Here is a 21,896-nt window from a genome sequence, read left to right on the forward strand (position 1 = left end):
TATAATTTAGAAAATTGATTAAACAACTTGTTTGAAAATAACGATTGGTTAGTTTTTTTTTTTAATATTTAAAATACAGTTGATTGAAATTTGAATTCTCACTAAAAGCCTGACTACTGGGTGTTTTACCCTACCTACGTTCGTAAGCAGCGTATGGCAGCGTTACGTTCGCCATCCACGGCAGTCGACTGACAGTATCAGTACCTAGGCCTCAGAGGGTACGGCACACACCGACTCCCGCGCACCCAGCCCGTCAGAGGAGGAAGTAAGGTTAGTTATAGTTCATTTGATTTAACGCTTATGCACTTTTCCAATTTGATGTCTATGAGAAGCTTACTTACATCCAAGCACCAAACACACATTTTAAACAGGTTGGTAGTTTTTATTCTCAATATTGTTTTGAAAAAAATCTCATTGGATTGCGTAAATAATGATTTGGAGAACTTGACTACTTCGCTTTTTGCATATTAGACACCTACATGGCTTTACCCTTTTCTCTTGCTTAATTAGATCATTATTTTAGTTTTTTTTTACTCTTAGCTAGTAGGTATAGGTAAAAGTCAGGCATCATACTACTAATCAGACTACCCACCCTCCTTCTAAGGAGGGCAACGGCTCGCCCTACTCGAATAGAAATTGGTACTTTAAACTTTAATTTTTTGCAAATGGATGCCTTAATCTAAAAAAAGTCACTTTAAAAGACCTATCCAACAATACCCCATACGATAGGGTAGAAGAGGAAAAAAAAGCTGTGCTTTTCTAGGCTTTCTGGTTTATTTTCTGGTTTTTAGATTTCAGTCAGCGGTCTGATATGAAAGTGCATTAAAAATATTAAAATAAATAAAAAATAAATAAATCTTTATTGGCAACAACAACACTTACATGCACAAACATTGTTGCGTTAGCAACTGCATTAGTCAAGGACTGTGTCGCAGTTGCTAGCGCCCACCTCATACACAGGCTGACATTGCAGACTTACTTAAAAGTATTTTTGTTTTAATTTTAGTCTTAATTATATTCTACCTTCAGTCACTAAATATCTAAAACACGCAGTTGATATGCAGGATTCCTGGCTTGAATTAGATTCTTAAAATTCTCAAGTTTTTTAGACTATTCAATAAGTACTACTGTGATACTACGCTTCCACGCAATCTATGCACATCGTGGCAGCTTTTAATTAAGGCTACACTATAAATACGTATTGATTTCAATGTTTCTTTCCATTTGATTGTGTATGCCTTGTTAGCTGTCCATAAACTATAAGGGTTCCTTGTCAGGACTACGGAACAAAAGTCTAACTAAGTACTTATTACCTTTTTTTTCATACACACTTGAAAAGTGAATAAGATTGAAAATAATTAGTTAACAGGTTTTCCCGATATTTTTTATGAATGTATAATTTAGGCGGTAAGTATGTAGGTAGGTATAAAGTTCCCCGGGTCAGCTAGTGTAATAAAGGTAGGTGACTATGGATTTTATCTTTATCGATGTTATGTAGTTACCTAGTTTACGTGGTTGCAATGCATGCCGAGTGCATTTCTGAGGTGGTCCCATTGTCACCAAGTCAGGATCTGATGATGCGATCCTAGGGAAATCGAGGGCAACCCTTAAATTTTATAGGCACGTATATCGTTTTTCAAACTTTTTCTTATGTTATTCAAGTATTTGCTCCTGGAAATCATCATCTCATATTGATGAGCTGATGATAGAAGGTTAAACTCCTTAATGCTTAGGAGTTGGAAGATAATTCTTTTAATTTTATAGATAAGTATAGTTTCTAAAGTTATTCAAGTGTTTACATCAGATATTCATCATCTCATCATGATGAACTGATCATGGTAGGTACAACTCTTTAATGCTTAGGAGTTGGAGGATAATTCTTTAAATATTATAGGTACAAATAGACCAACAGTTGTATTCTTTCATGTTTTTAAGGTGGGCTGACGGTTTAAGGCCTTTTTAGGTTTCCTATATGGTAACCTGTATTTTGTAGGGAATATTATTTTACAGTAGACATGAAGAATAAGGTCTCAATGTACTGCCTACCTTCAGTGGTAACATCAAGGTAATAATTAGTTAACTAAAAGCAAGAAATAAGTAAAATTTTATAAAAAAAAATAAAAGGTTTTTTGGATTCGGTTTTAGAATATTTTTTTTTTATCCCGAACAATAATTGAAATTCTATTTAAAAACTTTACTTCCGGTTTTCTATGTAAAAATTAAAATTGGCCTGCGTGTCGTGGCACGCGCAGTGAAGGGTTCCGTAGTTGTCCGTCGTTACCACAATATATTTCAAAAGCAAGCAATTTCTTCATCTATGTACTTCACTTTTAATATTTTCTTTTAAGGAATTTTAAATGTAAGAAATTTTATAATATTCTAGCGGCCGCCTGCGACTTCGTACGCGTGGATCCCGTTTTACCCCTTCATCTATGTTACGCGGTTTGGTTATTTTCATACAAATGTTTTTTCCGGCTAACTCCTGTTCCCGTGGGAATTTTGCAATATCCTGTTGTAACTAAGCTTTAAGTTTACTAAGGTACCTGCATGCCAAATTTCAAGCGTCTAACTTAAGCGGATTTTCCCGCTAATTCCCGTTCCCGTGGGAATTTCGGGTAATTCCTTTCTCAGTGCACCTCTACCGTTTTGTCGGCGTGATTAATATACATACCTCCACAAAATTACAGCTCTCTAGTGCCAATAGTTTCCAAGCAAAACCTCGGACAGGCAGACAGACACACAGGACAGGACAGACAGACTAAAAAGGAATTTCAAAACACAGTTGTTTATTGTCAAAAGTTAGGTACTTCAAAAACTAGCAACAATAGCTTCCGAAAAATCTGTTCCTAAAATTTTACCAATTTTTTGAACACTCATAGAAAAGAGCTTCATAAAAAAAAGAATGATGCATATCCATTCAGTGGGTCTAGTCAAAACGCACTTTAAAATCGCAAACCCATCGCAAACCAGTCGCAAACAAATAAACAAATCGCAAAAGAGGTCGATAACAAAAAAGGCTTAGTCAAACGGCAAAAAATCGAATCGCAAAGCCGTACCTATCGATAATCGAAAGACTGGATTGAAATTTCCCATACAAAGGCAGCCAACATACATATAAGACTCAATCAAAATCGAATCGAATCGCAACACCCGCCATTTTCATTGCGATTACTAAAACCCCGGTGATAAGCTGCGATTCAATCGAAAACCAATAGGGTGAGTTGCACCACCTAACTTTGAACGTAACTATGACGTTAACCGGTGTTTTTTGTATGGAGTTTGACAGATTTTAGACGTTTGTCAAAGTTAAACTAAGATGGTGCAACCCACCATAAGGCTGTTTTGACAAATCCGTATCGCGATGTCGTTTTGACAGCTAATTTGACAGCGAAGCATAGACGTAAACAGAGAGCAGAAAGAAGGAAGAAACTAATTTAAAAAAAAAAGCTAAGAAGGAAGAAACTAATTTAAAAAGTAAAAACAATCGCAAAGTCATAGACGTTTTTTAACTTTTATTCGATTTTGAATGAACTTTTATATCGCCGCGTCGTTGGTGGTTCAATGTGCATTTTGGCTGCCATTTTCCGATCGAATCGAATTACTGGTGACGCGGCGACTGACATTAGTGAAAACTTCCTATTGGTTTGCGATGGCATTTTGACTAGACCCACAGATTTCAGCCCCCCTAGACAAAACGCACTTTTTGATCGAATCGAAAATCGAATCCGTCAAAACTCCATACAAAAAAGGGGCTTTTCGACCACTCTTCGACTGGTTTGCGATTAAAATTTGCACTTTGTCTAGACCCACAGGTTTCATTTTCATACACGTTTTCTAATATTACCACTTACCACCAAGTATATGTATATTTCATTATAAGTCTATGACAAGTTATGGCTGAAATATCTTTAACTAGAGCCACAGACTAGAGCCGTAATCTAAAAAAAGTAAATGGAGAATTGAATGAATGAATGAGGAGAATGAACTGTGAGAATGAATGATGATGAATTAAAACTGTTTGTATGTGTGTAGGTATTGTGCTCTAATCCATATCTGTGGTATTGTGCATATTGTGTGTATGTACGTACGTACGTCGTACTCGTACTTGCGGCGTACTGTGAGTCTGTCTCACAGATGTCTGTCTGTGACGTTTTGTTGTAGTAGTGAGGTGAAGTGTATGGCGTAAGGGCGGACACAGTATTTTTCATTGTTTACGTGTATTTCTTTTGAATAATTAAAGTGTTCTGTGGTAATTAATTCGCTACAAATATTCCACTCTAAATATAAACAAAAAGTGTATTTCTTTACTTCATTGTGTTCGAACGAAATTATTTTTAACAGCGTAGACAATGCAGGCCACCGAATCAAGTAAGTTTTACTGAATATAACCTTCGTGATGCTATAATGCCACGATTATTGCCAATATGTAGATAGGAAAGTATTTTGTCATACCGAAATCATTGGTCAACAAACGAAATTTAAAATGTATACTATAATTAAATTATATTTATAATAGCCACCCAACTTATTTTGTTGACGTTCGCAGCGAACTTTTAGATTTTATTTTATTTATAATTAAGGCGATAGCGAATTTCTGGATTAATTTGTATGAAGTATAATTTTATATAAATTAGTTATTTGTGCAGTGCTTGTTTTAATATAACACTCCCGACAGCGAAAATTAATCATGTCTTGAAGTGAGTCATTTACTTTTTTTTTTCTAAGATGGCGCCTTCAAGATCGTGTTATTTATTTTTGATTGAATGTAGGTACCTACCTACTTGCTTATATTTTTGTTTATTACTGATTAAGGTGTTGTGCTTAGATTAATAAAACCTAGATAGATAGTCAGTGCACGAAAGGTGAGGCAGTTTTTAGGGAGCCGGCACGGCTTACCCGTAAACGTCACATGAACTGTCAAAGTGAAAAATTGGTAAACACGTCCGACGAATTTTAATTAATTAAAACGGTTTGTGCTGTGAAAGGGTGTCTAAAATACATCAGAAAAACAAAAGAAAGTGACCAGTGTTACATTTCTTAAGTAAGTACTACGATTCGACGCGTATTTTGCTTGAATTTGGCTTTCAAAAATTAAATACGGGAATGATACCAGTAACAAGAAAATTTATTTCCCAATTGTTCGCCGTACAAATACACTTCCTTTTTTATGAAATCGAGACTTTTAAGTCGATTTATCTTATTGTTATTAGGTAGGTACTTTGAATTCAATAAATAAGTAAGTACATGATGCGTTTTGTTTTTGTTAATTATAAAATTATTAAAAACGTATTAAAAATTTCCCTACTTTCGGGAAAATCGCCTTCACTGTCTACACTCCCCAACAAAATTGACACTAATGACATAAGATTTTTGCCTCACTCTTGACGAAGCGTTTGTATGAAGACTATCCATCTAGGTTTTATTAATCTAAGGTGTTGTGTATATGTACGAGTAGTATGACTTTATTAATGTTTAGTCTAGAGTACTTAAATCATCTGTAACTTAACTTTTAATGTTATCGATTTTTAAATTTCGACGAATTCGGCAGCACGCATGCAACCCCAAATAATAAAAACTACATGCTTCATTGACAAAGTAAGAAACATTAATTAAAATAGCTGATGATTACGACATAGTGCTGCTGAATATGCCGATTAACAGCTCATAGCAATGAGTTGTGTGTTTTGTGGCGTGCAGGATGCCATGGTCTAAATAGGTACAACACAAGTCTCGTAGTATACAAGGTACTTTCAGTGTAATAATATGATACATATACAATTCATAAATTTTAATGTAAGATCAACTTTTGAGTACAGTGGTCATAGATTAGTTAAATAGTATGCGCAAGAAAAGTGGGGCAACTCGAGTGGACCATTCTGGCTCACTTGAAATTTTACTTCAAGTACAAAAATGTATTTTATTTTAATAAATGTTTTATTATCTAACAAATAATAAAATTTTGTAACAATGATACTTCCACTACAGAAAAATCATCTTTATTGTAAATTTTTCACAATGTAATGACTGTGAATGACACAACATTTTTGCATCACTTAGGACGAAGTGCTTGTAAAGGAAGACTACCCATCTAAGCTTTTACTTATACAAGGTGACTGATAATTTGATGCAGTCCTTGAAAGGAATTATTGTAGAACTCATTTCCAATAAATTTTGTTGTACAACTTGTGATCGGATTGGTACTGTAATCATCGGAGCTTAATAGTACCTATACGTTTTTTGGTATTTTCTACTAGTCAATTTAATACGAAATTAATTTAAAATACAAAATGCAATACTCAAGGAAAATTTGTTGTGCTAAAATATCTAATCTAATCTTGGAAATGAGCTCTACCATTACCCCTACAAAGAATATAACCATCGAATTATTGGTCTCCCTGTATATGGTTAAGTATTTGTACATGAGAAGTATTTACATGAGTTTTAACAAACTTAATGTGGCACTGTAATGGGAAATATACATCGCTTTTAATAGATTTTTTTTCTTCATCAGGCCCCAGTGGAATCCTGTAGGGTAATACAATAATCCACTGCAATGTCTGTTTGCGTTTCTTTGTCATAGCATGGAGTCCAATGACTTAGTTCCCCTCAGTGGTTAGGCTTTGTGCGCACTGCTGACTTTTTGTCACTGTGACAGTATTGCTTTCTTTTTACATTTTTATAAAGAGACAATGTACCACTTATTCTTATCTGGATTGGAGAGACATACTGTCACGGTGACAAGAGTCACGCGTGCGCGCGCGCCTTTATTGTTAGTAAATTGCATTTAAATATACACTAGTTAAATCCTATAATATCTTTAAAATAAGTATTTAAGTCAGATTCTTAAAGTTTCAACCACACCAACGCGTGCAGATCGCCATCGCCTGCGCGATCACGGCGCGATCTGCATGCGTTGGTGTGGTTGAAGCTTAGAGTATTATAAGAATTTAATCAACTAAAAAGTTATATAGTACATTTTTATTTATGGAAAGTAATGAAAACAGCTGAGCGTGATTTCATTAGAATACCTATTATGGGCCTCTTTAATGTGGCAATTGACATCAAGAGATTTCTAATGTCTATATTTTATGATTGGTGTTTTTTTGTTTTGCAAAGCAACCAATGATTTGACAATGCCAAGGCTACCGAAATGTGAGAAATAAAAATAAAGGCATATTGCCTCAATGTCATCATTATGTGTACTAAAGTTTCTTGAATACTTTGACCCATCCATATACCATAATATGCTATGTTGCTGTGCGTATTTAATTTTATATATTTTTGATTACATTACTGTTATTATTACACTTATGAAATGGATGTCCCTACATCTTAATCTCTTCACTTTTGTTCTTAAAATTGTATAATATGACTGCTCAATTTAGTCATTTTTAGGGTTCCGTAGTCCTGACAAGGAAGGGTACCATATAGTTTCGATATGTCTGTCTGTTTGTCTGTCCGAGGAAACTATTGGCACTAGAGAGCTGTAATTTTGTGGAGATATGTATATTAATCACGCCGACAAATCGGTAAAATAAAATTTGGAAAAAGCCGCGGACAAGAAATAGTCAAGTATAAAGAAATAATAATATTTCTGGGCGACAGATCTCTTTCTCTCGAATGAAGCAATCGGCTTGAATTTAAATCGGCGGCCTGCGCACCCACGCCCGATTCAACTGTTTAGTTGGATCAGTGTGCGCACTGAGAGCCCAACCCGACTAAACTATCAGCCGACGAAAAATCAATGGTCTGCGCCTAGGCTAATAGTCATTTAACTCATGTATTATACAATTTCTAAACTAATAAAAATTCCTTAGAATAAAATATTTAAAGTGACTTTAGATGAAGTAATTGCTTAATTCTGAAGTATATTGTGGTAACGACGGACAACTACGGAACCCTACACTGCGCGTACCACGATACGCACTTGGCTATTTTATTATTTACCTATTTTTAGTTATAATACTGTTATCCATTAATAGTTAAGTTATATGATTAACAATGATTATTTATTTTTGTTAATAATAATTAATAAAATGAGACAATATAATGTGAAAGTTCAGTATTCAGTGTTTTATTTATGAAAATAGATCTAAAAAAAATTCAAACATGAATCAATAAATATTCCTATGTTCATAAAAAAATAGGGTTCTCATGGTGAAAGAATTTTTCATAATGTTCCTAGCCTATTCAATAAAAAATAAAACCGACTCCAAAAAACACACTAAAAAGCAGAAAAATAATTTACTCATTTAGGAAGACTCTTTAAACAGTGTGAATAAAGTGCTCATATGAAAATAAATAAATAAATAAATAACCTTTGGACATTTTACACTGCGCTTCTAGTCCCAAACTAAGCAAAGCTTGTACTATAGGTACTAGACAACGGATATAAACATACTTAAATACATTAAATAGTGAAACTAGACCTATTTTTATAGACAAAAAAGTGGTCAAAATTTTTTTGAGATTTATTTAAAATATTTTATAGATTTCTTTTTATTTCAATTACTTATTGTAAAGAAAACGTAAAAACTTTTTAACTAAGAGGTATGTCCTGATAAAATAAAAATATTTCCATATTATGTGCACTTTATCGAGACTCACACTGTATACCATGATTAATACTTTAGGAGTCTGTGCCAAGATTATGAAGCATATTATGTTTGCCAACACCGACTCCAATCCAAAGTATCAATTAGGGATGCTATGAATATGTAGTTTCGGTTATGGATACGGTTACGGATATTGGAATAATATTATACCGGTTACGAATATTTTTTTATTTAGGATATCCGAAAGTTTCGGTTACGATTACGGATATCTGTGCTAAGTATAGAATGCAAATTCCAATAGTTGTCTAATACAGTTCATGCCATACGAATAGAATGGGTACAGAAGAGATTTCTTTGGCATCTGTCACCTTCTTTTGGTCTCACAAAAAAGCTTTTATCAGGGAAAAAACTTGTGTACTTCAAAATGCAATCATTAAATCACCGTAGGACTTGCTTGACTCTGCCTACATCCGAAACTATCCGAAACCTTTGAATCTGTTATGGTTAAGGATATTTTTTTATTTCGGATATTCGAAAGTTTCATACATACATACACTCGAAAAACATAACCCTCCTTCTGGCGCAGTCGGGTAAAAAACTGCTTAATTTTTTTTCTCGCATGTTTTCGACCGAATTTATTATTTAGTTAGTATTAATTTAGAGTATGTCTTTGGTTTAATAGAAACATTTTTTAGATTCTAATATTGATTGGATAGCTAGTTATGAGCCGCCAAAGTTTAACAACGTGCGAATTTTTAATGCTACACGTGACGTGAGTGACCATTGTGACTATCCAGTGTGTGTACTGCTGTGCGAACTTCGACTACGCAGGAGCAGCCTGCCGTCTCCCTCGGGTTCTCTAATGTGCCAGGGGTCACGATTTTTATTGCATGATCTTTAGGGTTCCGTAGTTAGTACTGACAAGGAACCCTTATAGTTTCAATATGTCTGTCTGTCCGAGGCTTTGCTTGGTAACTATTGGCACTGAGAGCTGTAATTTTGTGGAGGTATGTATATTAATCACGCCAACAAAACGGTAAAATAAAATTTTAGGGTTAATTCCCTACATGTAAAGTTCTACCCTATCGTGTGGGGTATCGTTGGATAGGTCTTTTAAAATGACTTAGGAGTTTCTAAGAATATTTTTCGATTTAGGGATCCATTTGCAAAATATTAAAGTTTAAAGTGCCAATTTTTGTTCGAGTAGGGCGCTCCCCCACCAGAGGGGTCTAAAAACCAAACTGTTGGCTTGAAAAATCTGGAAAAATTCATAATAATACTGCTTTTCATGAACTTTTAAGGAAAATTATAACGGTTAAGATAGGTCAGATAGTTTAAGAGTAATAGTCATTTAACTCATGTGTTCTTAACTAATAAAAATTCCTTAGAAGAAAAAGTGACTTTAGATGAAGTAAAGGCTTGCTTCTGAAATATATTTTGTTAACGACAGACAACTACGCACAGTCTTTTATTTTGCCTTAGAAGCGGACAATGCGGACATCCCTGTTTTATTAATTCAATCGTTAGATATTACTATTATGTATAAAATTGATAAAGGAACTAGTAGTTGTATTTGCTTAGTTTCGAAGAAATATTCGATATTGTGATTTTATAAAAAAAAACAGTTTTAGAAGCATATTTTCTAAAAAAATTACATTAAGTCAGAATTTTGTAAATAAATTTACCTATCACTATAACGTCTACCTTTATGCAAAAATAAATGGTTATTGGTGGTTAAGTTCTCGAGTGGCGACCACGGGCTGGAAAACGTAGCGTGGGCAGGCCTCCTACTAGGTGGACCGACGATCTGGTAAGGGTCGCGGGAAGAGCCTGGATGCGGGCAGCGCAGGACCGTTCATTGTGGAAAACCTTGGGGGAGGCCTTTGTCCAGCAGTGGACATCATTTGGCTGAAACGACGACGACGAAATGGTTATTGCTGCAGTAATTTAGGAATTATTTAATAATTTATGATTTTCAGAAAACATTTTTTTCTCCGTTGTCCTAGAAAATTGGCAGCTATATATACTTTATATTGATGCATGATATAGTTATATATAATACCTGAAAATATTACTTGCCTATCCCGTGGGAGTTCGATGATACGACTAGAAAAATTTGTCAAAAGTAATATTGACTAAGGCCATCGGTCAAAACCACTATTAACTGAAATTTGCAGTCAAAAGTGGTTTTGATCGATTATGAGTTTTGACTGCAACATATCGATGTTTCGAAAACGATAGGATTTCCAATAAGCCGCCACAGGGCCAAGGCCAACTCTATAATTATCAAACTCGACCAGACAAATTAATAATGGTAAAAGCAATGAATTTCAATAGTTATCTAACAAAGGCATTAAAACCGTATTGTTACGGACGGCATTTAAAAAACTAAAAAATATTCAGATGACAACCCTATTTACATATAAATTTTCTAAACTCATAGAAATTTAAATATCTTCGAACTTCCACGGGATTGGCAAGTAATATTTTCAGGTATTATAGATAATTATATCATGCATCAATATAAAGTAAATATAGCTGCCAATTTTCTAGGACAACGAAGAAAAAAATGTTTTCTGAAAATCATAAATTATTAAATAATTCCTAAATTACTGCAGCAATAACCATTTATTTTTGCATAAAGGTAGACGTTATAGTGATAGGTAAATTTATTTACAAAATTCTGACTTAATGTATTTTTTTTTGAAAATATGCTTCTAAAATTGTTTTTTTTTTATAAAATCACAAAATCGAATATTTCTTCGAAACTAAACAAATACAACTACTAGTTCCTTTATCAATTTTATACATAATAGTAATATCTAACGATTGAATTAATAAAACAGGGATGTCCGCTTCTAAGCCAAAATAAAACACTGTGCTACGGAACCCTACACTGCGCGTGGCACGACACGCACTTGTCTAATTTTTTATTTTAAAATAAAAATCAATATTTGAAAATGGAATTAATAGTACGAGAGGAGATCGTAAGAAACCCTACCTGTGACCCTACTATAATGAAATGTTGGGAAACAATGTTACTAATTCAAATTAAACGATAAATGCAAGCTAAGTTATTTATCACAAAATAAATAACAACCAATGTATAATTCGATTCAAATAAATATTTGGTAGTCAGTCACATTTCCGACTCTACAATAGAATAAAAATCAACAATAGATCTGTATAGTGCAAGATACAATTAACAATAATAATATTGAGGGACAGTTTGAACCATGTTTGAACTAAAAATGTAATCTATACTTATAATAAATCTGTAGAGAGGTCAATTCTGTACATGAAATATATTTTCAAAATAACTATCAGGGGGTGATTAGTGTTCGATACTGATGCCAAAAATGCAATCAGTAAAATTTTTGTCTGTCTGTCTGTCTGTATGTTCCTTATAGAAACAAAAACTACTTGACGGATTTTAACGAAACTTGGTACAATTATTCTTCATACTCCTGGGCAGGTTATAGGATACTTAGGAATTCCCACGGGAACGGGCATTAGCGGGAAAATCCTTTTGTATGAAAAATCTAAACCGCTTAAGTTAGACGCTTAAAATTTGGCATGTAGGTACCTTATTAAACTTAGAGCTTAGTTACAACAAGGAATTCCCGAAATTCTCACGGAAACGGGAACAAGAGGGAAAATCCTTTTGTATGAAAAATCTAAACCGCTTAAGTTAGACGCTTGAAATTTAGCAAGCAGGTACCTTAGTAAACTTAAAGCTTAGTTATAACAGGATATTGCAAAATTCCTACGGGAACGGGAGTTAGCGGGAAAAAACATTTGTATGAAAAAATCTAAGCCACTTAAGATAGACGCTTGAAATTTGGCATGCAGGTACCTTAGTAAACTTAAAGCTTAATTACAACAGGATATTGCGAAATTCCAACGGGAACGGGAGTTAGCGGGAAAAAACATTAGTATGAAAAAATCTAAACCGCGTAAGATAGATGAAGGGGGTAAAACGGGTTCTACGCGTACGAAGTCGCGGGCGGCCGCTAGTAGCTTAATAAAGGCGGGTTACATAAAATATTTTTATAATTTAATCGTCTCGAACCTGGCGAAATTCGTACCACTAACAAAAATCGGTCCAGTAGTTTCATTCGGAGCTTCTTCTAAATAACTCAAAGGTGACTGACATAGTGATCTATCATCGCACAGCCCAAACCACTGGACGGATCGGGCTGAAATTTGGCATGCAGGTAGATGTTATGACGTAGGCATAGAATTTTACGAAACTCCACGCCTAAGGGGGTAAAACGGGATCCACGCGTACGAAGTCGCGGGCGACTGCTAGTCATACATAATATAAAGAAACTTGAAAAATTGTTTGAACTATAAATCAATTTGATTATGTTCCCCGCAAGAAAATTTAAAGCAATGACCGTAAAACCTAATAATTTTTTATTAAAATAAAAAAAAACTTTATTTTTTCAACCCTGATATGTGGACGAGTGCTTTTGCGAATTATTTGTGGGCGCTAGTGCGAAATTAAAATGGTTATCATTTCTGATGAGATCACCAACGAATGGATCAAAACGATCAACAATGTTATTGAAAGAACACTAACAATATTTTATCAAATTTTATTTAATCGACAGGCAATTGCAAAGAAAAACACCACATCGACGACACCATCAACTTCCGACCTTCGCCAAATTTTAAACACATGAAAAAATATCTTAAGTCCAAATTTGAGGAAGATCAAATTCAAATATCCGAAGCGAACGAAAAAAAAAGAAAAAATAAAGTCACTTCCGTGGTGCAACCGCCGCTGCCTCCGGACTCGCCTCCCGCGTGCCCGCTCACTCTGAAGCAGGAGGTGGAGGACGAGGAGTACGAGCGCGCCGGCTCGCCCGCGCCCGAGCCCGAGCCGGCGCGCCGCAAGCCCGCCGCCGCCATGTGCAAGGACTGGGTGCGCGGCACGTGCGCGCGCGGCGCCGCCTGCATCTACGCGCACGAGCTCGACAAGAGCCAGCTCAAGGGCGTGTACCGCTTCTGCCGCGACTACGAGAACGACCGCTGCGAGCGCCAGGTGTGCTACTTCGTGCACGCCACCACCTTCGAGAAGGAGCACTTCTTCCGCACCGCCTACCTGCCGCCGCACGCGCTGCACCACCTCAAGTCCGCCGCGCCGCAGCCGCCGCCCGTCGAAGGTAACGCCCGCGGAGTCGGCGCCGCGTCCGCGCCCCGCGCGGCTCTATTTACGGACAATTATCGATGTAGTTATTATCTGCGAACTAGTGATTGGTCTGTGTATCGTAAGTTTTTCCATTATTGTGGGCCTTTTTCTTTTAAGTAAAACAAGGCAGGTATTTGACCGCAATCACACCTGATGTTAAGTGAGATGCAGTCTACGATGGTGTACATACCTGCCCTGTGTATATTTATTTGTAGTTCCTAGCATTAGGGATATGATGAGACAATGTTAAACTTCATTTAAATTATTGTAAATGTGTTCTAGATACGTTATTATACAGGGTGATTTTGCAATCAGTATCCAAATTTTTAGGAGCTACTCAGGATCAGTAACTTAATCAATTTACGTAAAGAAAACAATATATTTTTTTCATATTTAATTATTTTTATCCGCTGCGCGCGGTTTCAAAATTGGCTCAAATGGATATTATTCGCTTCGTTCATAGAATAATACGTTAACTGCAAACCTTAAGTGGTACGCGAAAATAAGCCTAAACATTTAAAAATTAAGATTTTTCGCAAAAAATACCGCGATTAAAAAAAATTAAGATAAAGTTGTATTGTAAAATTGTTCTATAGAGCTTCATATTATTATTTTAAAAAAATTGGACACTGATAACAAAATCATCCTGTATTAATAACCATGTGTTGGACAAGCAAGGTGAATTTTCAGGTGTTTACGGTTGGCCGACTCCGAAGCAATCATGGAACCGATTCATATGAAAAATGTGTCACTACATTTTAACAATAATGTGTCAGGAATAGTATCAATAAATACTGTTATTTTTTAGTATCAAATTCTCAGTAGGGCAAATTATTGAGCATGACACAAATCACAATATTAACTAAATAAGCTGTTTGATCTCTTGGCGCCATATTTGTTTAGAATATAAATTAATCTAAATAAAATCTAAACTTTAGATGATTGCTGAGTCGCGAAAATTTAGTCGAATCAGAATCATCCTTATCTTTGGATTCAGTTATTTCCAAAGTTCTAGAGTACCTACTAGCATTGTTTGAGTGATTTTTGCGAGCCAAACTTTTGAGATGGAAAAGCTAATAGGTAAAGTTTACTTTTCCTTTGATGGTTTTGTTAATTAACTGTTCGTCGTCAGTCGCTGATTGTCGGATCCGGCCTATGCCTGTAACACCAACCTATACCAACACTAAAGCCTGGTCCGTGAGCACGTAGAATCTTGTCCAATGACCTCAAGCTACCCATCCTTATCGCTTGCGCGTAATTATGTTGCTGTCGCGCTCGCACACTCACTGCGGGCGCCCGTCGCACAGTCGCGACAGCAATATAATTACGCGCGAGCGATAAGGATGGGTAGCTTGGGGTCATTGGACTAAATTCTACGTGCTCACGGACCAGGCTTTACATAGTTTGATAGTGAGTTGCCAAAAGGCGGCGTAGTAACGAGCGCGCGTTGTTGCAGCGGCCGCGCCCCTGTTCGGCGCCGCGCCGCCCGCGCCCGCGCCCCCCGCGCCCGCCGCACCCCCCGCGCCCTCCGCTCCCGGGTGAGTGTCTACCAATAACGCTGTTTCTCACACTTATGTAAATATTAGAGATGAAACGGATAGTTGTTTGGCCGGATACCGGATACCGGATATCCGGCCAGTTGCTAGGCCGGATAGCCGGATATCCGGCGGCCGGATAGTTGGCCCATTGTCTCGTTGCATGTCGTGACGAGTTTAACGCCGCACAGGTGGTTCGAACGCGATCAGTGGGTCTATGAGTAGACTAGACTAGTCACACTTTTCGAAAACCGAATCCGTCCGAATAGAATGTCAGATTTTGCCACTTGTCTAGGGGGCAGATCAATTCGGGCGATTTCGGTTGCTATCGTGAGTGTGTGATTGAATAGCGAAAATTAAATTAGTTTGCATGCATCATGTATTGTCATCAGACCATCAGTGAAAAAAAGATCGCCTTTTTTATTTTGCAATATTTCGACATTAACAGATATTTACTATTTATGTATTCGTCATTAGAGTGAATAGCCCAGAAAGAAAAATTAGTAATTTTTGGTTAATTAATATGGCTTTTGTAACTTTTTGGACTTTAAATAAAAGCCGTCATTATTATAAGGCATTTTATTGATATATTTACCTCAAAGATTAATGTATTTCATTTTATTAATAGGAAATTGTCGTAGTTTTTTATTATCCGGTATCCGGCCGGATAGTGAGTTACTATCCGGTATCCGGCCGGATATCCGGCCTACCGGATAGTTACCGGATATCCGTTTCATCTCTAGTAAATATTCATTTTCACACTACAGCTGCACGACAATAACCTCAATTTTGATTAGATGTTGCAGTCAAAACTCATAATCGGTCAAAACCACTTTTGACTGCAAAAATCAGTCAAAAGTGAGACTAATGCCCTTGGTCAATATCACTTTTGACTGATTATTCCAGTCAAAAGTGGTTTTGACCAAGAGCTTTAGTCAAAACCACTTTAGAGTGCAAACATTTTATTTATCCGACCAAACAAATTAAAAAATATATACCATTGCGACATTATTAAAAAAAACATAGTAATCGAGTTATCTTTTACCTGACGAATACCTTTTACCTTTACTTGAACATTACTGTTGTAGGTTTCCCAAGTTAGATGTGATCATTTTGTATGTACAAATCACAAAAATTTTACACTTTAAAATGTTTTTTTAACACATTTTTGATGATTTTCAATTAATTTTGACTAATTTAATCGTAACACATTTTATGAATTTGGACTGATGGGTAACATTTTAAATCAGGCGAAACCACTTTTAACATATTATTTTTTTCACTCAAAAGTGGTTTTGACTAACGCCCTTGGTCAAAACCACTTTTGACTGGACAAATCAGTCAAAAGTGATATTGACCAAGGCCATCAGTAAAAAATCATGTAAATTTTTTTATTTTATTTTCTTTATTGTATAATTTAAAACTGATCGAAAGAGCGGGCATCTCCTAATACAGGTTTTCTAAACTTAACAGGAGACACCCAACCCCTGTAAATGTGTCTTATAAGAAATTTTGAATTGAATTTGAATCAGTCAAAACCACTATTGACTGATTTTTGCAGTCAAAGGTGGTTTTGACCGATTATGGATTTTGACTGTAACATGACAGACACTATTGGATATTATGCTGTTTAAAATAATAAAAATGTGTCATCCTTTAGTGAGCGGTAGTTCAGTTCGACTTCAGAGCAGCTTGTCATTGATACGTAATTATAATTATTAATTACATTACCTACTCCCACGAGAGGAGGTGTTTTTATTTTCTTTTAATCGATGAATGATTGAAGCTAAAATGTTCAATGATTCAGATTGTCTGAGCCTCACGCCCACGCATAGTGTCACTAAGGCCCGGTTTTTTGATTCGTAGTTAAAATAACAAATTGTTAAATTTTGCTACTCCATTGGTTATTTTAACCACGAATCAAAAAACCGGGCCTTAGAGGTTGTCGCGCGTGCGTTGCAGGAGCGCGGCGAGCGGCTCGCCGGCGGCGGCGGGCGGCGCGGGCGCGGCGCTCGAGGCGCGCCTGGCGCTCGAGGCCTTCGCGCTGCCGATGCCGGCCGTGGCGCTCAAGCGCGAGTGGCGCGACGACGACTGTGAGTACCGCTTCTCCCTGCCGCGCCGCGTGCCGTCGTCTACTATTCATATTTCCAATATTTAAAGCCATTTTGATGCATATTTCACGATGTTGCAATAATGCCTACTTAAAAACTTTACACACGCTATGTAAAGAGCGTTTCAGTGTAACGCTGTGACTACAGCGTTTCCGTAACGCATTCGTACGCCGTTGGTGTTATGGGTTCGACTCCCATGAGGGATATACTATTGTAACATCACTTTATTTGCAATTTAGACAAGCTTTAATTAACTTGCTTGAATAAAATATGATTCCATACTTTGGAAAGCTTAATACCTACATACTTTGTTAAAAATTATCGATAACACATAAATATATTTTATTTGTGTTTCATTTTCAGCTAGTATTTTTATTAGCAATTTATTTAAGGCTGATTTTTCGGTCGTTCGATTCATATTTATAGAAAATATAATTTATTATTCTGATTTATAAACGTGTCCGACGATTGCTAACCTATAATTGGCCCCAATTTTTCCATTTGTGGTGCACCTCGCTTTATTTTCGCGCTGTCCACTATACCTACAGCCAAGACAATGTCTCACTGTATTTATGCGATTATGAAATGATTAATTTGGCATTTTATTTGGAAGAGCGACTGCCGCCACAGTTGGCCTCTGAATACATCATGACGCTGACCTGCGACCAATTTTTCGGAGTCAATATTTCCCTGTTATGTTCTCTTGTAATAATTTGCTATAAACTTGGGCACTGACCTCTATTCCAACATATTTTATGTTTATAAATTGTATGTTACATTGTCTATTTACAAATTGAGAAGCTCTATGAAATATAATTAAATATATTTTTGGAAAGGGTAGTTGTATGCTTTGTATATTCGATTTAAGTAATTGCAAATTGCATTATGTATAATCATCAACCGAAACCACCATAAGCATATTAAATTCATATTTACATATTGTCTTATGCGTGTGTTATTGGACAGTGCTCTTTTAAGAGCGATGAAGATCGATGACATTTGTATTATTTTATAAAATTTATATATATTTAAATGATATAATATGTTGTACTCAATGCGCTCCGTGACCACGGGACGCCCGGCGTGTAATAATGTCTGCTTATATTGCCCGAGTCGGCCTCGAAGGCACGCGCGACTGTGTTGACCTCCCTCTGTCGGCAGTCGGCAGCAGCCCGGCCGGCCTGGAGCCCGAGCCTGCGCGGAAAATGCGGAAATGCAACAACTGCGAAATTACCACCCTAAGGTATTGCTCTCCAAGCGAATTTCTTAGCTATAGCGATATTTGCTACCAATTTTATACTAATATCGTTATTTCAACATTTCGTAGATTTTTCCATCGGTACTTTGTACACTTATGCATTTTAAGTATCGCTGCTTTAGAAACATGTACAGTATAAACGCTTCGGAACATAATTGTATTCGCATGCTGAAAAACTTGCAACGTGTGCTCTGCCCTGTATTTTAACTATATTTTTGTTATGTTATTTGCACGGCCTCGGCCCGCGGATAACATAAACACAGGCGTTCACTGACGCCCACTGCGCGATATGTAAAATACAGACCGACACTCCTTTGCAATCGATTTTATGTATTTATGAGTTGATATTTTTCGAGTGCGTTCTACGATCTGTCAAGACGTACAGTTTTGACGGACGCAGAACGCGCGCAAGTGGCGGCTCGGCGTCGGTCGAGCCGTCGAGTGACCGCGGGTTGGGTGCAGGCTGCAGCACCGCCGGGCGGCGGCGGACGAGGCCAGGCGCAGCTCGCAGGAGCTGGAGGCCAAGCTGGAGGTCGTGCTCAAGAAGAAAGCGCGCCTGCTCACCGTGCTCAAGAACCTGCTCAAGCCGCGGGTACGCCCTGTTCTGTTCGCTTTACCCCGCGTTCTTACATGCTTCTTCATACAGATGCCAATTTAGATGACGATGTTTTTTTTTCAATAACTGAGTAGAAGCTTTACGAGTAAGTTTACCTACGATTATATTTTTGCGGCATCATTGTTAGTATACAATTTTTGTTACTGACACAATTTTCAATTTAATATTAGCTGCTTACGCGACTGTATTTTTATTCAATCTTAAATGCCATATAAATTGAAACATAAGACGAACTTAATGCCGTAAGGCATTCTCTGCTAGTTAACCATACCAGATTTTTACATATTTTTATATTTCCCTCGTTTTTAGTATATATTTACTCAATTAAAATGGTGTTGTAACCAGTATGCAATTGCCATTGTAAATTATTGATAAACCGTAACAGATGTTTTAATTCCAAATTTTCGCTGATTTGTGAAACTCGTTTTCCTTTGATTTTATAAACTGAGTAGCTGTGCCCGCATATCCGAACGCGTGAAAATATTTTTTTCTGTTTTTGCAATATTTTACATTGATGCTTCGCTCCTATTGCTCGTAGCGTAAGCCTAAGCGCAGACCACCGATTTTTCGTCGGCCGATAGTTAGGTCGGGCTGTTAATCACTATTGACAATATGGACATGTATGGAAGTGCGCACATTATACCGATTTGATTTTCATACAAATTAAAATCGGGTCCAACTATCGGCCAACTAAAAGTAGGTGGTCTACGCGTAGGCTAATGCTATACAGTGTGAGTCACGTTAAAGTGTACATATGAAAATAGATTAAACTAGACCTATTTTTATGGACAAAAAAGAGGTGCAAAAATTTTTGAGATTAAAAAAAAAAAAATATAGATTTTTTTCTTCCAATTACTTATTGTAAAGAAAACGTAATAACTTTTAAACTAAGCGGTATATCCTGATAAAATAAACACAGTAATAATGCTAAATAACAGGCGATACTAAAAAAATACATAAAATACACAAAAAAGGCCAACATACAGGGTGTTTGGCGCATCGTGTGCCAAAATGATTTGGCGGATAGAATGGGTCATTTCCTATATTTTCAGTCCCCATAACACGTTCCATGCCAGCCGGCTACTTTTATATTAATTTTTTTAGTAATTTCACCAAAATACCCAAATCGCATCAATTGATTTCGATTTAAAAAAAACTACTAGGCGTAGCTTCAAAGTAAATATTTTGTTTTGACGTGCATTGATGTAGGGTTGCATCAAATCTAAATTTACTGGCAAATGTGATCTATTTTTTTTAAATTCAGCTTTGAAGTTTTCCGAAAAGTTAAAAATGGACTGAACATTTAAGTTTACGTGGCTATAAAAAATAATTAAAAGAGATAGCGATCTTCGGATTTTATTAATACTTCTCTAGTCTATCCCCATTCAAACGGTATATTAATCTTGTTTAAATAATAACAACAACTTCACAAATTCCTTAAATTAGTGCATTGATTCTACTCGGACTGATTTGCGAAATTTGTGTTTATAGCCCCTTTTTGTGTGAATAGCACGTTAAACACCTAACAGGTAAAAATTATTTATCTTATGCAATGTAAAAACCTTTACCCTATCGTTTTTCAATGTGGATTTCTTGAATTTTAGGACGAAAATAATTATTTTGATCGTTTATTAATTACTAGCGGCCGCCCGCGACTTCGTACGCGTGGATCCCGTTTTACCCCCTTCATCTATCTTACGTGGTTTAGATTTTTTCATACAAATGTTTTTTCCCTCTTACTCCCGTTCCCGTAGGAATTTTGCAATATCCTGTTGTAACTAAGCTTTAATTTTACTAAGGTACCTGCATGCCAAATTTCAAGCGTCTAACTTAAGCGGTTTAGATTTTTCATACAAAAGGATTTTCCCGCTAATTCCTGTTCCCGTGGGAATTCCTAAGTATACTATAACCTGCCCAGGAGTATGAAGAATAATTGTACCAAGATTCGTTAAAATCCGTCGTGTAGTTTTTGTTTCTATAAGGAACATACAGACGGACAGACAGACAGACAGACAGACCGACAGACAGACAGACAGACAGACAGACAAAAATTTTACTGATTGTATTTTTGGCATCAGTATCGATCACTATACTAAGCCTATACGAGATTAGGATGGCTCTCAAACAACTTAAGAACAGCAAGGCACCGGGTGATGACGGAATAACCTCGGAGCTTCTGAACGCGGGTGGTACACCGATACTGAAGGTCCTTCAGAGGCTCTTTAACTCCGTTTTACTCGAGGGAATAACGCCAGAGGCATGGAACAGAAGCGTGGTGGTGCTTTTCTTCAAGAAAGGAGATAACACCTTACTGAAGAATTACAGACCCATCTCGCTTCTGAGCCATGTTTACAAGCTGTTTTCGAGAGTCATTACGAATCGTCTCGCACGTAGGTTCGATGACTTCCAGCCTCCCGAACAAGCCGGTTTCCGGAAAGGTTATAGTACCATAGACCACATCCATACGCTGCGGCAGGTTATACAGAAGACTAAGGAGTATAACTTGCCACTATGCTTGGCGTTCGTGGACTATGAGAAGGCCTTTGATTCGATTGAGACGTGGGCAGTGCTGCAGTCTCTCCAGCGGTGCCGTATCGACTATCGGTACATCGAGGTACTAAAGT

General features: G+C 36.7%; 1 protein-coding gene across 3 annotated transcripts; it reads left to right on the forward strand.

Annotated features, from left to right (window-relative positions):
* Positions 1-203: 203 nt before the first annotated feature.
* On the forward strand, positions 204-15,129 carry LOC135086989 (uncharacterized). Of its 3 annotated transcripts, none has more exons than XM_063981841.1 (2): positions 204-270; positions 13,172-15,129. In XM_063981841.1, the coding sequence occupies exon 2, from the start codon at positions 13,240-13,242 to the stop codon at positions 13,870-13,872; it is 633 nt and encodes a 210-aa protein (XP_063837911.1). In that variant the 5' UTR covers positions 204-270; positions 13,172-13,239; the 3' UTR covers positions 13,873-15,129. The 3 variants fall into 3 exon arrangements, with proteins under 3 accessions (XP_063837911.1, XP_063837910.1, XP_063837912.1); XM_063981840.1 differs by lacking the exon at positions 204-270 and adding an exon at positions 4,143-4,368; XM_063981842.1 differs by lacking the exon at positions 204-270 and adding an exon at positions 4,143-4,368 and having other exon boundaries at positions 13,295-15,129.
* Positions 15,130-21,896: the final 6,767 nt, after the last annotated feature.

Source organism: Ostrinia nubilalis, chromosome Z, assembly GCF_963855985.1.
Source record: "Ostrinia nubilalis chromosome Z, ilOstNubi1.1, whole genome shotgun sequence".
NCBI lineage: Eukaryota > Metazoa > Arthropoda > Insecta > Lepidoptera > Crambidae > Ostrinia > Ostrinia nubilalis.